The sequence below is a fragment of the Topomyia yanbarensis genome, chromosome 3 (assembly GCF_030247195.1).
Source record: "Topomyia yanbarensis strain Yona2022 chromosome 3, ASM3024719v1, whole genome shotgun sequence".
NCBI classification, from domain to species: Eukaryota; Metazoa; Arthropoda; class Insecta; order Diptera; family Culicidae; genus Topomyia; species Topomyia yanbarensis.
The window spans coordinates 408,950,914-408,962,782 of NC_080672.1; the positions used below are offsets into that span (position 1 = coordinate 408,950,914).

Below are 11,869 nucleotides of genomic sequence, written 5' to 3' on the forward strand. Positions count from 1 at the left end.
ATCCTACACTGAAAAAAAAACCAAACGTTAATTCTATTTGCTTCAAACCACTGAAAATCCTTATGAAGAAAAAATGCTAATGTTATCACGCGCACACATACTTTCTATGTGTCAACTGTATAAACTATGTATGCACACACATAAGTTATATTTGCGTGTTGTTATAGAATCGGGTTTTATGTGCCTTATAATTATGAAATGTGAATATAAGATTAATATTTCTTGTAAATACACACATTAGCTTTATGTGCCAGCAAATAGTGTCTATATGCCTCCGTTAATTGCAAAAATCTATGTGTAAAATCAATAGGCATAACGTTTACATTTTTTTTGAGTGTAAGTACCGATGAACATGGTAATGCTCATTCCTGAATATTGATCTTACAAGGAAGATGAGTTAGACTACCTATAGGCAATGATGATGATTCCAATCACAGAGGTAGACTGTGCCGTACTTGGAAGGATCAAAATAACATTGTCATTGTCAGTGACCTGACTCCAATTCTGTTGAAAATGTTTGGGATTCCGTCAAGCCATGTATAAAACGTGTCATTTGGATTATCTGTCATGTAAAATTTGAGCAGATACCTCACCAAATATTTCATGGAAAATATATCTCGAATATGCCAGATCATAGTTGATTTTGGAGGTAAGTATTCGTCATATAGACGTAAAAGCAGCTAAACGTCGATCAATAACTCTACAAAAATCTAATTACCTATATAATAAACGACGAAAAGCTTCCACGCTCTCACTTAACTAACAGATTGTATGAAGGGATGACTTAACATAGTGTAGAAATTCCTCTCGAAAAAAGTAGCGAATGAACCTAAGAAACTGTACGGTTATTGTAACTTTTGTAAATTATGCAAATCGTCCATTGTGCCCAATGCACATTGTACATAAGGTCTTTATGCCTAGCCTTCCAATGTCTTACGAACTTCGTCCTGCACTCCTAACGTCGTGTTCCCATAATCCGGCAATAAGCAGCAAAAAAGTAAGTTACCCTGTTTTCGTGAAATGCACGAGAATATGACGAATAAAAGAAATTGTATCAAAACAAAATATCAACCACAATGAAAAGACAAAACTGCACAAAAATCTGTCAAGCGGAATGCAAATCCTTTTCTGGCCAAGGTCGAGCAATATGTAATATTCATTCATATCAAATTGATCGTTTCCGACGCGTAATTCGAAAACGGAACCCAACCAGTTATTAGGCTGAATGTTTGGGCCATTCACACGATCAACTCAAGACACGCTGCTTGAACGATTGGAGGTGAACTGCTTTTTGTTAAATTCTTGAAAAACGTCTTTCAAAGGTAAGCCCCGTATCCATTGACGTCGATGGGATCTGTTCTTCTCTACACAGTCCTCGTTATTTAGAATCGCCACCTATAATCGAATAGTAGTTTTTTGCCTTATTCAAATAAGAAGCCAACCTGCTCAAGACAAGATCATCGAGACCCTTTTTTGTTGGTTCTTTAGTGTACGTACCTAGCTATATGTGTAATGTATGTTATTGAAGATCACTTACGTAATTTTACCTTCCGTGTCGAACAATTTTTTTTTTGTGTTTGAGGTAGCTCCCATTCAAAATGCCTGTCTCTCTTCTTACAAACTGATAACCAAACAAAAACAAGTAATTGTTGAATATCATCAACTCCTGTACCACCATTATTCACAAAAAAAGTTGATTGCAAACCTTTTTTTTTTCAAGTTACTCGAGCTATTCAAATTAACTGGGCAACACAAGCTTATCGAAACTATTTTTTTCTAAATATATAAAAAGAAATTACCAGGTTCTGAAGAACCATGCCTTCATTACCTAGTACTAGTTTGATTGGTAGATCTATGAAGTGTCCTGCGAGAAACTCCTATTATGCGAGATTACACAATTTAATTTACGTTTCGGATGTCCAGAATAAATACAGAAATGTAGAATTTAGAACACATCATTTTCATATTTATCGTGTTGTGATATACGTTCTGAAAAATGAAATGATTACGAAACGAATCTGTTGCTCCCATCAAAAAGTGGTCAATATTTTCGGTTCCGGTTGAGGCATCACAACGGTTGAAGCGATCAGCGGTTTAGACTGGAACGATAGGAAAAAGTTAAGAATAATGAGCCTAAATGTAGACTTTTCTGCAGGGCACCGGTCACCGCACGTAAGTGAGTAAGCGTTAGCAAAGTAGAAAAAACGAAAACATCAAAAGTTGATTGATGCACAGTAGCGTTTGCGATTGGCCTATGTTAATCCGTACTGTGGCGCCATAATTTTTATCAGAGACTTTTCATACCAAAAATTTATCGATAATTTACCCTTCACGAAGAAAAGGTTACTTATTTACCATTAATTACTAGTTGAGTAATTAAATTACATAGATTCATCTAATTTTGGTGCACCTCAAAAACTTCAATGAAAAATGTCGATTGAGTCAAACTTCTCATTTTAGATTAATTATGGCATTTGCATTTCGACTTCGTCTCATCAGAATCCGACACTAACTCAATGACAGTTTTCTTCTTATTGGAGTTTAAAGAAATAGTTTTTGCTTAAATTTTTCTCCGCTAAGGAGAAATACAGCAGTGTCTTATTATAGTTTTGGCCACAACAATGCAATGAGTAAAAGGCAGAACTCGAAAATAGCCAAGTTTTAATTGTCTGAGAAGGTTACACTTACATGTCCACTTTTGAAGACCAGCACCCGGACAAACGAATTCTCCAGTGTCAAATCAATCGGCGCCAACCCATCGCTGGGATCGGTAACGACGGTCACCTTGAAATCCAGTTTCAACGGAACACCCGGAACCAGCATCGGCAACTGTAGATACGGTCGTTCCACCTGGTAGTGTCGGTGATCCGCTTGTATCAACATATTCAACCCACTAGCTTCCTTCCGGGTCGAAATGTTCTGCAGCACCAAAAATAACTTGAACACCGGTCCCAACCCAAGCACTTCGGCGGCCATCTTGATTGCCGCCAAACCCACGTCTCCCGATATGTTGCTATCAGCTGAGTTGATCACATCCACCGTAGCGCGAGCAGCCGTTAGTCGCATTCTCCACAGTTCCGATTGGAAGGAATTATGAATAGCCGCTGCGTTTTCCTTCTCCCGCATAGTTTGCTCCACAAATACCTTGGTCTTTTTCGGAATCTGTAGATTCCCAGCAGCCTCCTCCCCAGCCGATTTGATCTCGTAGATGTCTTCCGTGGTCAAAAACTCGGCCGTACGCTTAAGAATCTTCACAATCAAAGAACCATCGGAAGTGACCAGAATCAGAACATGCTCTTCCTGACCGAGTCGGCCGAAGGTTAGTGCCGAAACTGTCTCTGGAGCGTAGAACTGATCGACTAGTTTCTTCTGACAGTAGAACTGTACTAGGCCTCCACGAAGTGCTACACAAACCAGATTGATACCTAGATGCGGCAGACATATCGGAGTCATGCAAACAGCCGGCTGTGGTAACGTTACCGACCAAAGTTTTTTGCCCTTTTTGGAATAGCAAAGCAAACTGTTGTTCATGCAAACCACAACGATCGTCTGATCGATCGGCAGCAGTGTTAAACCGGAAGCTGCATGCTCCAGTTTTACAATGTGCTGACCAACCAGCCAACCTTTGCGCAGCAGACAAAGAGACCCTTCCCGGGTGGCGATCACCATCCGGAAATCAATGTCGTACTGACCACTCGCAGATATGATACTCGGCGTTCCCTGGAAAGAGCAAGCACGAGCTTGGCATAGCACTACAAAAGCTTGCGTGTCCAGAATCAAGATATCGCCGGCTTCCGTTGCTAGGATCAGACAGGAGGCTGATTTGTGCTCGTTGGCAACCTTCTTGATCGAGGTCATCGCTGTGATGACAGACAAACGCTCCAGTTGACGGTCGGCGTTCTCCTGGATGAAGTTTTCCCGTTTGTCTTCCGTCATCACCAGCAACTGCTGCGAAAGCTCCGTCAGTTGACTCAGGCTTAGGGTGCGCAGGCTTTCAATTAATTTATCAACATTTTCAGGTCGTTCGACGGGTAGTTTTTTCCATACGTCGACTTCCATCGGATCGATGCTTAGTCCGGGGATGCTGTATTTGTAGTAGGGTTTCATGTTGCGGTAGAATAGTACTGATGAGCCAATCGCTACGGCGATTACTGGAAGAAAGAATCGATTAGAATTAGCAAAACCATCGAAGAGTATCGAGAACTACTAGGGATTCTCGGTTCTTGATCGTTGATGTAGAGACTTTCCACCGCTGATGGTATCCCGGGGAGGTTCTGTTCGCTAGTTAGGTTGGTTCCTTTGTACACTTTGAGTTTCGGTTTGGCGTCGAAATCGAAGAGTGGAATGTCGACGATCACCAGCTGGTAGTAGTTGTCGTTCTTCAAATCACACAAGGACAAGCACGACGGAAGCGTGTGCAGTGCAGCCGTCCCATCGCACTGAGCATCCAGCCATTTTTCCGTGGCTTTGGTTTTGCTGGAAAAAAGAAAAGGTACTGTTTTGTTTTCAACCACGAAACTACATTTTTTTAAATAATCGAATTGTCTAAATTGGCCTATTCCCCACGTTATTGAAAGAATTGTTCCTTCATGAAGTTGCACCACAGAGAACAGACATAGGGGAATTGTGGGAAAAACCGACACTGTGGGTAAAACCGACACCCCACAACTTTTCCTAGAAATCAAGTTTTTATTCATTTCATAATGATACAATATTATTAGTACGTTTATTTAGAGCATTTGAAGAAAAATTGGATTTACGTTAGTGCGCCGAATGTCATAAAAATTAACAAAACATTCGACAGCAGCGTTCATACTCGTCTGGATGTAAAATTTCGTTGGTAGATTTTAAGGTTTTAATCGAACAAAAGCTTTTCAAATCACCACATTTTTCAGTACCTATTATTATCGGCCTGTCCTATGATCAACTAGGTGCATTGAAGACGAGTTTGAAAAATTCAATATTTTTAATTGCTTTTATAAAAAAATGTGCGCTGTTGGGGTAAAACCGACACCTTGTGGTTAGGGTAAAACCGACACCCTGTTAAGATGGTTGTGTATAGTTGCGATTCATTTCAAAATACTGGGGATCTTTGTGACACTTCAATTAGCCTATTAGAACACTATAGTATTAGCAGTAATACACAGAAATACTTTTATTGTGTTTATTTCTTGTAAGTCTCTTTAAAAATCAAAAATTGGAATTTTTGCTTATCTGATTCTAACGAAGCTTTTGCTATTTCTGCAAAAAGGTCATCAAACCGAATTTCTAGTGTTCTCTTGGTTTGTCATAGACGAATTTTATCACAATGAGACAATGATATTATGTATACTCCAATAGATCGTTGATGATCAGAGTTCGAAAAATCAAATCTGAAAAAGATAGTTTTACTAAGAAGTGTGTGTGTGTCACTTATAAGTGAATGAATACATTTAGCAGAACTTAGAACGCTTGAAAATCTTCTCTTATGAAATAAAATGACACTAGAGGTTGCAATGATGTGCGCAAGGATTATTTGGAAATACTCATATCAATAAATAATCCTATAGCATAAAATACTCTTATTTATAGTACTACGCTTTCGAACTTTCTTCACCTCACTACATGATGAAGCAATAAAAAGCACATATTTGCATCATACATACTCACACTTTATTAATCACGCATATATCTCATTTTAATAAAGATAAAGATTTTAATAAAGTGGACAGAAAATAAATTAAAGGGGGTGTCGATCTTACCCCTATGGGGTGTCGGTTTTACCCTCAGTGCTTACAAAAAGTCACTTTGTTTTCCAAGTTTTACAACCAATATTTTTTAATGAAATTAATTTTTTGAAGCGCTGAAAAAATTAAGTCTTGTTAAGAATTTTCTGGAGAAGAATTCTGCATAAAAATTATAATTTTATTGGTTTTGTGGCAACTTAGAAAAAGTGTTAAGCTTAAGGTGTCGGTTTTAACCATAATTCCCCTATAAGTTAGAACAAACTTTTCCAAATCACCATCGCATACAGGTTCGTATGCGTGAATCACCATTGTATGCAAGTTCGCACATAAATGTCGTATAGCGATTGCTGGCTGATCGTAGCGCCGATCAGTGGCAAGTTGCTACTTGCTGTTGTCATTTCAAAGTGAGTTTTATTTCTAACACAGGTTGAAAACTTTAATTGTATGTCAGTTCTCAGTGGTTGTACATAAAGCAGCGTTCGTAAAATAAATTCACTGTGACATCACAAGTGAACTTGAGTGTTCATTTTGGACAGTTCGATTGTACTGTTTATATGGACTTAGCAAAAATCTTTGTGATTTTCTTCGAGCGAATCTAGTCATCCACAAAAAATTTCTAAGTCCATGTCAAGAAAAGTGACGTTAACCGTGTCAGCAAAGAACCTAATTGTCAAGAAAAGTGAGGTAAACTGTGTCACTAAAGAACTTAATTACGGGGCCAGTTTACTTGTGCTTTATAGCCAATTTTAATGAACTAACGCTGACCCAATTGACCACAATTTATCAGCACTAATCTCCCTCTTCCTGAAGGGCAAAAGGTCCGAAAATGCCATAACCTCAACTACGCTGCGATTCACTTTCTTTCTTTGTTTCTTCCATATCGCGCACATCTCCCGCTCGGAAACAGTAAAATCTGCACCGCAATTACCACCTGGGCAAAAAGAAAGCGTCCAATCGAGCAGAGCGAAGCAAAACCTTCACCGTTTAGTAATAACAGTAGTCGAGACCATATTGCAGTTGCGTAACGAATCGAATCAACTTGACGGAGAAAGATTCCAAGTCCTGCCTCTTTGTACATCGCGAACAGAAGTAACGAAACAGAAAATCTTTCCCCCGTTCGTGCCACAGTAACCTACCTCAGGAACATGATCAGTGCCAACCTCGTCACGTCGTAGACTCCCGAACACTACCAATCTGCCAATTGGCAACACTTTGTACAAACTATGGCGGAACCAAATCAATAAGGCCGGCTTAACCGCGATATTATTCTCTGAACGAATCTAAACTCATTTGTTACGCCGAACATATTTTTGAGATTGAAACAAGTAGGTAGGTACCTATGGAAAATGAACTTTCTGTTTTGTTTGGCTGCGGCCGGTTTCCAGTGGAAACGTGACAGCACTGATGGGTACTAGTGAAGAAATGCGAAGGTGGAAAAGGGTGAACCTGTTGCACTAACCGACCATTTGTTGAGGTTGCGCGTGATTTGATGCGCACTGGAGTGCATTTGCGGTTTTTTTTTAAATATGTTGCTGGATAACTTGCTGCCGCTACAACCAGCTGGTCCAGCTGGGCTATAAATATGAAAATAATGGTAATGAAGAGAAAACTGGTTCTTTATCGGGGAATGGGGAATGTTATGATGCATTGACTCTTTTGTTTTGAATTTTTCTGATGAGCGCAAAACGAACGGGAAAAGGAAGCAGTGCCGCAGTGTCCCGGGACCAGTCGGTTTTGTTTATGAAAGATGTGCAGAACTGTACGGAATATGCTAGATGCACGATGCAGGCTGTAAGCCTAATGTTTCCCAGAAGAAAAATTTGTTCAATTTATAATTCAGTAAAATACACTTACAAATTACGCAAAACTGTGTGTATCCTCTCTTGGATGCAGACAGGTGATACATGTGAGTACACGGGACAAACAATTATTTTTGAGGCTCCAGTTGACTACAATCGTCTAACTGGCCACAAGTTGATCGCTGGTTACTGATGAGATGAGTTGTTCTGAATTCAATTTTCTCTAATCTATGGGTAAAAACCCTTTAAGCACAAATTGGTTTAATTCATTGTTTTTTTCCTTTATGGAAATAAATTTTGTATAGAATCTGGCGTTTTCCTAGCTAAAAACAAGAGTACATTTTCGAATTCTCATCAGCAAACCAGAACTAATGTGCTTGCTTCCCGATGCATCCCTAGGGATCAGACAGTTGCTTTACTGCCGCTAGAAGCATAATTGTCCCATGTGTATACGGATTCCCATAGCACATGGGACAGTTATGCTTCTAGCGGTAGTTTAGGAGCCCAACAAACATCGTGGTTTTATAAACGTTTTAACATTTGCTTTATTCAGCTCCAGCTGAACATGGGAAGTACAGGCATAATAATATATCGTTTATTCCACCCTTAAGCATCTGGATTTGAAGAATTTATTCAGCTTGTCTGATTAAGACACATTAAAGAACAATTCTTCAGCATGTATACAGCCTGAAGAAAACCACAGTTCAGCTTTATCAATAAACCTTTTCGTTACTGCTATTCAGCTGAGAGAATTATCATAGGAAAATATTCAAAAAAGATATTTAATTTCAAGTTACACACGCCATCAATCTCTAATGGAAGCTATCTTTTTTTAATTAATGTTACGTTACAGTTAGAGAAAAATCGCATTACCCGGTTGGATATCAATATCACGTACCTGGGATTCGAACCCGCAACCTGTTATTTACTAAACACTTACCTTACTGTCTGCACCAATCTTGCATACATCGAATGCTTAAGATTTCACCGATGTACCGAAAAGTCTAGGCTGCTGAATAGAGTCTGTACAAAGGCTACAGTGGCCTTTTATATATTTGAGTGAACCTAGTTGGCTTGGGTTCGAATCCTAACCCACGATAATTTTTTTTATTCGATAATTTTTTTTTATTTGATAATTTTAAGAACAGTCGGGAATTTTAAATTGGACAATTTACTAGTTTCGAAAACTGATGCTAGATGACGATTACCAGAAAAGGTGTTTTCTATGTAAAAAAGGTCTGAAGAATTAACTGCTAGTATTTAGAACGGCCGCACAGTACGATAACTATCGAAGTAACAGGTGCTCTACGAGAGCGAAAGAGACAGAGAAAACGGTACAACTAGCGACAATCCTAATCTAGTTCTCTGTTTCTATCAGGGGCGGATCCAGAAAAAAATTTCGAATGGGGTCCGAAATTTCGATTTTGAAATGAGCGACCGAAATTAAAAGTCGCAAGGACAGAACATGCTTCGTAAAACCCGTTTCAAATATATGAGAATATAAAAACCGGATATAAACTTCAAGCATAAACATCGGACTGGGACATTCCTTTGTAAATCGTATAAAAAAAACCTTCAGGAAAATACCGGAAAGAATTACATCCGATTCTTGCAAAGTAGTTTTTGTTAGCCGACTTTTAATCTTGAACATCAAGATATACGGATGCTCCTACGAGAGATTTATTTATTTTTAAGCGATTTTTATACTGGATTTTCATCCTTGCCGAGTTTTACGGGTGAGAACTTTTTAAGCGATTCTTATGCTGAAGGATTTCTGTCCGATTTTTATGGTTTATTTCCGATTTTTATATTCTAATATGTTTGAAACGGATTTTGCAAAGCATGTTCTACCCTTGCGACTTTTATTTTCTGTCGCTTAAATGTTCATTGTATAATAATAACTCGTGGGTTAGGGCTTGATACGAGTCACTGTGCCTATAGCCGCGAGCGCACAGTATACAAACAAATGGTAGACAGAAGACGGCAACAACAAGGTCTATAGCAATTACATCGGTCGGATCGGGAGTTCCCAACAATCTCCTTCGATTGCGGTGGATTAGTAGCGGATTTCTTGGAATCAATTGATGGACAACACAGCCCCAGTTCCACTGCCGTCACTCATCTAGCGTTGAGCAACCGAAATCCTGATGACACCACGATTACTTCTCCAGGTAATGCCAAAGAGCTACACTCGATACACTGATAATATAAATTCGTAAATATAATGAAATCGATCATGCAATGCACCAATTCATTCGTCGTTTTCCGCAAGGAAGTATTTTCGTGCATTGTAAATAGTAGGTTTCGCTCATTTCATGAACAAGAGTAGCCGTATGCTGAACGAATGATTTCGTAAATATTACACATTTAATGTACACTGCACGAATGTTATCGTTGATAACGACATTATTTTTCGTGAATGAAACGAAATGTTTTGTTTATTTTAATAAACTTTTGTGCTTATTACGAACGATTTCGTTGGTCACACGAATGCATTTCGTTTATCTTAGAAAAGTTTATGTATTTTATAGCTTGTTGTTGTTTTTAGTCGATCTTTTGGGATCGATGTTTGACAACATCGATTTTTTTAATTTAAAACAATCTATGTGGCCAAATCGATTTTATTGTGGTACGAACAAATGGCTGCATGATGAACGAAAGTTTTCGTAAATTTTACTTATTTAGTTTACATTGCACAAATGTAATCGTTAATAACGACATTATTTTCGTGAATGAAACGAAGTGTTTTATTTATTTTAATTAACGTTTGTGTATATTACGAACAACCTCGTTGGTCGTACGAATTCGTTTCGTTCATCTGAGAGAAGTTTTCATATTTAATAGCATATTATTTTGACATTGCTCCGCAGAGAAAAACTCAAACTTATGCATACAAAACCAACGAGCAGTTCGTGATGGCTAAACTGAATTCGCACTGCTCCGTATTCTGGATCAACTGGAAGCGAAAGAGGTTCAGGAAATCTTCCTAAAACCGGCGGACACGGCTACTAAATAGTCAGACCGAGACCGTCGTGATAATCAACAATTATCTGACGTGTAGCAACAATGACTCCATATTCTACCTCTATTGAAGCTCTTTTAACGTTGACGGTTTGACGAATTGCGCTCGTAAATATTATTAAGACTTTCGAATATAGCAACGAACAATTCATTTGCCTTACGAAACCATTTCGTAATAAGCCAACGAAAGTCGTTTCGTGGTTTTCACGAAAAGCTCGTAATAAAAAATAAAGGTGCTTCAATAGAACTACGAACAATTCATTATATGTACGAAAAATTCGTATATTTTATGAAAATATTCTGTACGAATGTAGTTCCTAGCGATTTACGAATATATTCCATCAGTGTACTGCTCCCCTTAAAAAAAATTCCGCTTCCAGCCAATCGATGGACTCGTCTAGCAATCAGCATCCCAGACCTTGATGACACCACGATTACTTCTCCAGGTAATGCCAAGAAGGGTATATGTCCCCCGAAGCTACACTCGATACTGCTCCGCCTCAAAGAAATCTCCGCTTCCAGTTAACCGATGAACGATACAGCTCCAGTTCCGCTACCGCCATGGCTATCAACTGTTCAATCCTTGATGACATCATGACTGTTTCGGCTGCCCGACCGTCCGATTGTGACTCATCTCAACAACTAGGAATATACTATCAAAACGTGAGAGGACTGCGCACGAAGATCGACGAGCTGTTTGTGGCTACATCTGATGTGTATCAGGATATTATTGTGCTGACAGAAACATGGCTGAACGACGATATAAACTCGCTACAGTTATTCGGTCCTAGGTACACGGTATATCGCAACGATCGTGATAAAATTACTTCCGGTAAAACAAGGGGTGGTGATGTTCTGATCACTGTTTCAAATCGGCTATCGTATAAACACCATTTATTCAAATTCAACCCGAACGAACCAAAATACAGTTCAGTAAAACGCTTGTATTCACCCTAGCCGAATGAATTGCCGCTATGGATACCGAAGCAACAACACGAGGAAACAGAAACAGGAACGAATATATTCACACATGCTTGCATAAGCACGTATCATTATAATGATGAACAGTTGCGAGTATCATTGAGAGAGAGAGATAGTATATCAGTATTCTCTTCTCTCTTGAATATTGGTCCCTTGTTGCTTGGTTGATTATTTGATGGATTTGGTTCACGAACATACAAGCTGTTGAATAATTCAGATTCATTGTGTAATGCTGATTCTGAATATAAAATTCATCTGTCCATATAAGCAGTTTTTCAGCGCATTTCGCTACGTCAGTTAAGAACATATGGCTTGTGGAGCGGACATTAGGCAACAGGTACC

The 11,869-nt window shown here is 38.8% G+C and overlaps 1 protein-coding gene across 1 annotated transcript; it reads right to left on the reverse strand.

Moving 5' to 3' along the window:
* Positions 1 to 1,974: 1,974 nt before the first annotated feature.
* Positions 1,975 to 7,139, reverse strand: LOC131693857 (Bardet-Biedl syndrome 1 protein homolog). Its single transcript, XM_058982081.1, has 4 exons — positions 6,863 to 7,139; positions 4,208 to 4,476; positions 2,689 to 4,151; positions 1,975 to 2,099 (listed from the first exon to the last, which is right to left on the reverse strand). The coding sequence occupies exons 1-4, from the start codon at positions 6,871 to 6,873 to the stop codon at positions 2,031 to 2,033; spliced, it is 1,812 nt and encodes a 603-aa protein (XP_058838064.1). The 5' UTR covers positions 6,874 to 7,139; the 3' UTR covers positions 1,975 to 2,030.
* Between the last annotated feature and the right edge of the window lie 4,730 nt (positions 7,140 to 11,869).

What these genes read in the sequence shown, in the direction of transcription:
- LOC131693857 (XM_058982081.1), bottom strand. An exon ending in TCAAGAACCGAGAATCCCTA is followed by an intron (nt 4,152 to 4,207) that starts GTAGTTCTCGAT and finishes TCTTTCTTCCAG; the next exon opens with TAATCGCCGTAGCGATTGGC. An exon ending in TGGTCTTCAAAAGTGGACAT is followed by an intron (nt 2,100 to 2,688) that starts GTAAGTGTAACC and finishes CTATCGTTCCAG; the next exon opens with TCTAAACCGCTGATCGCTTC.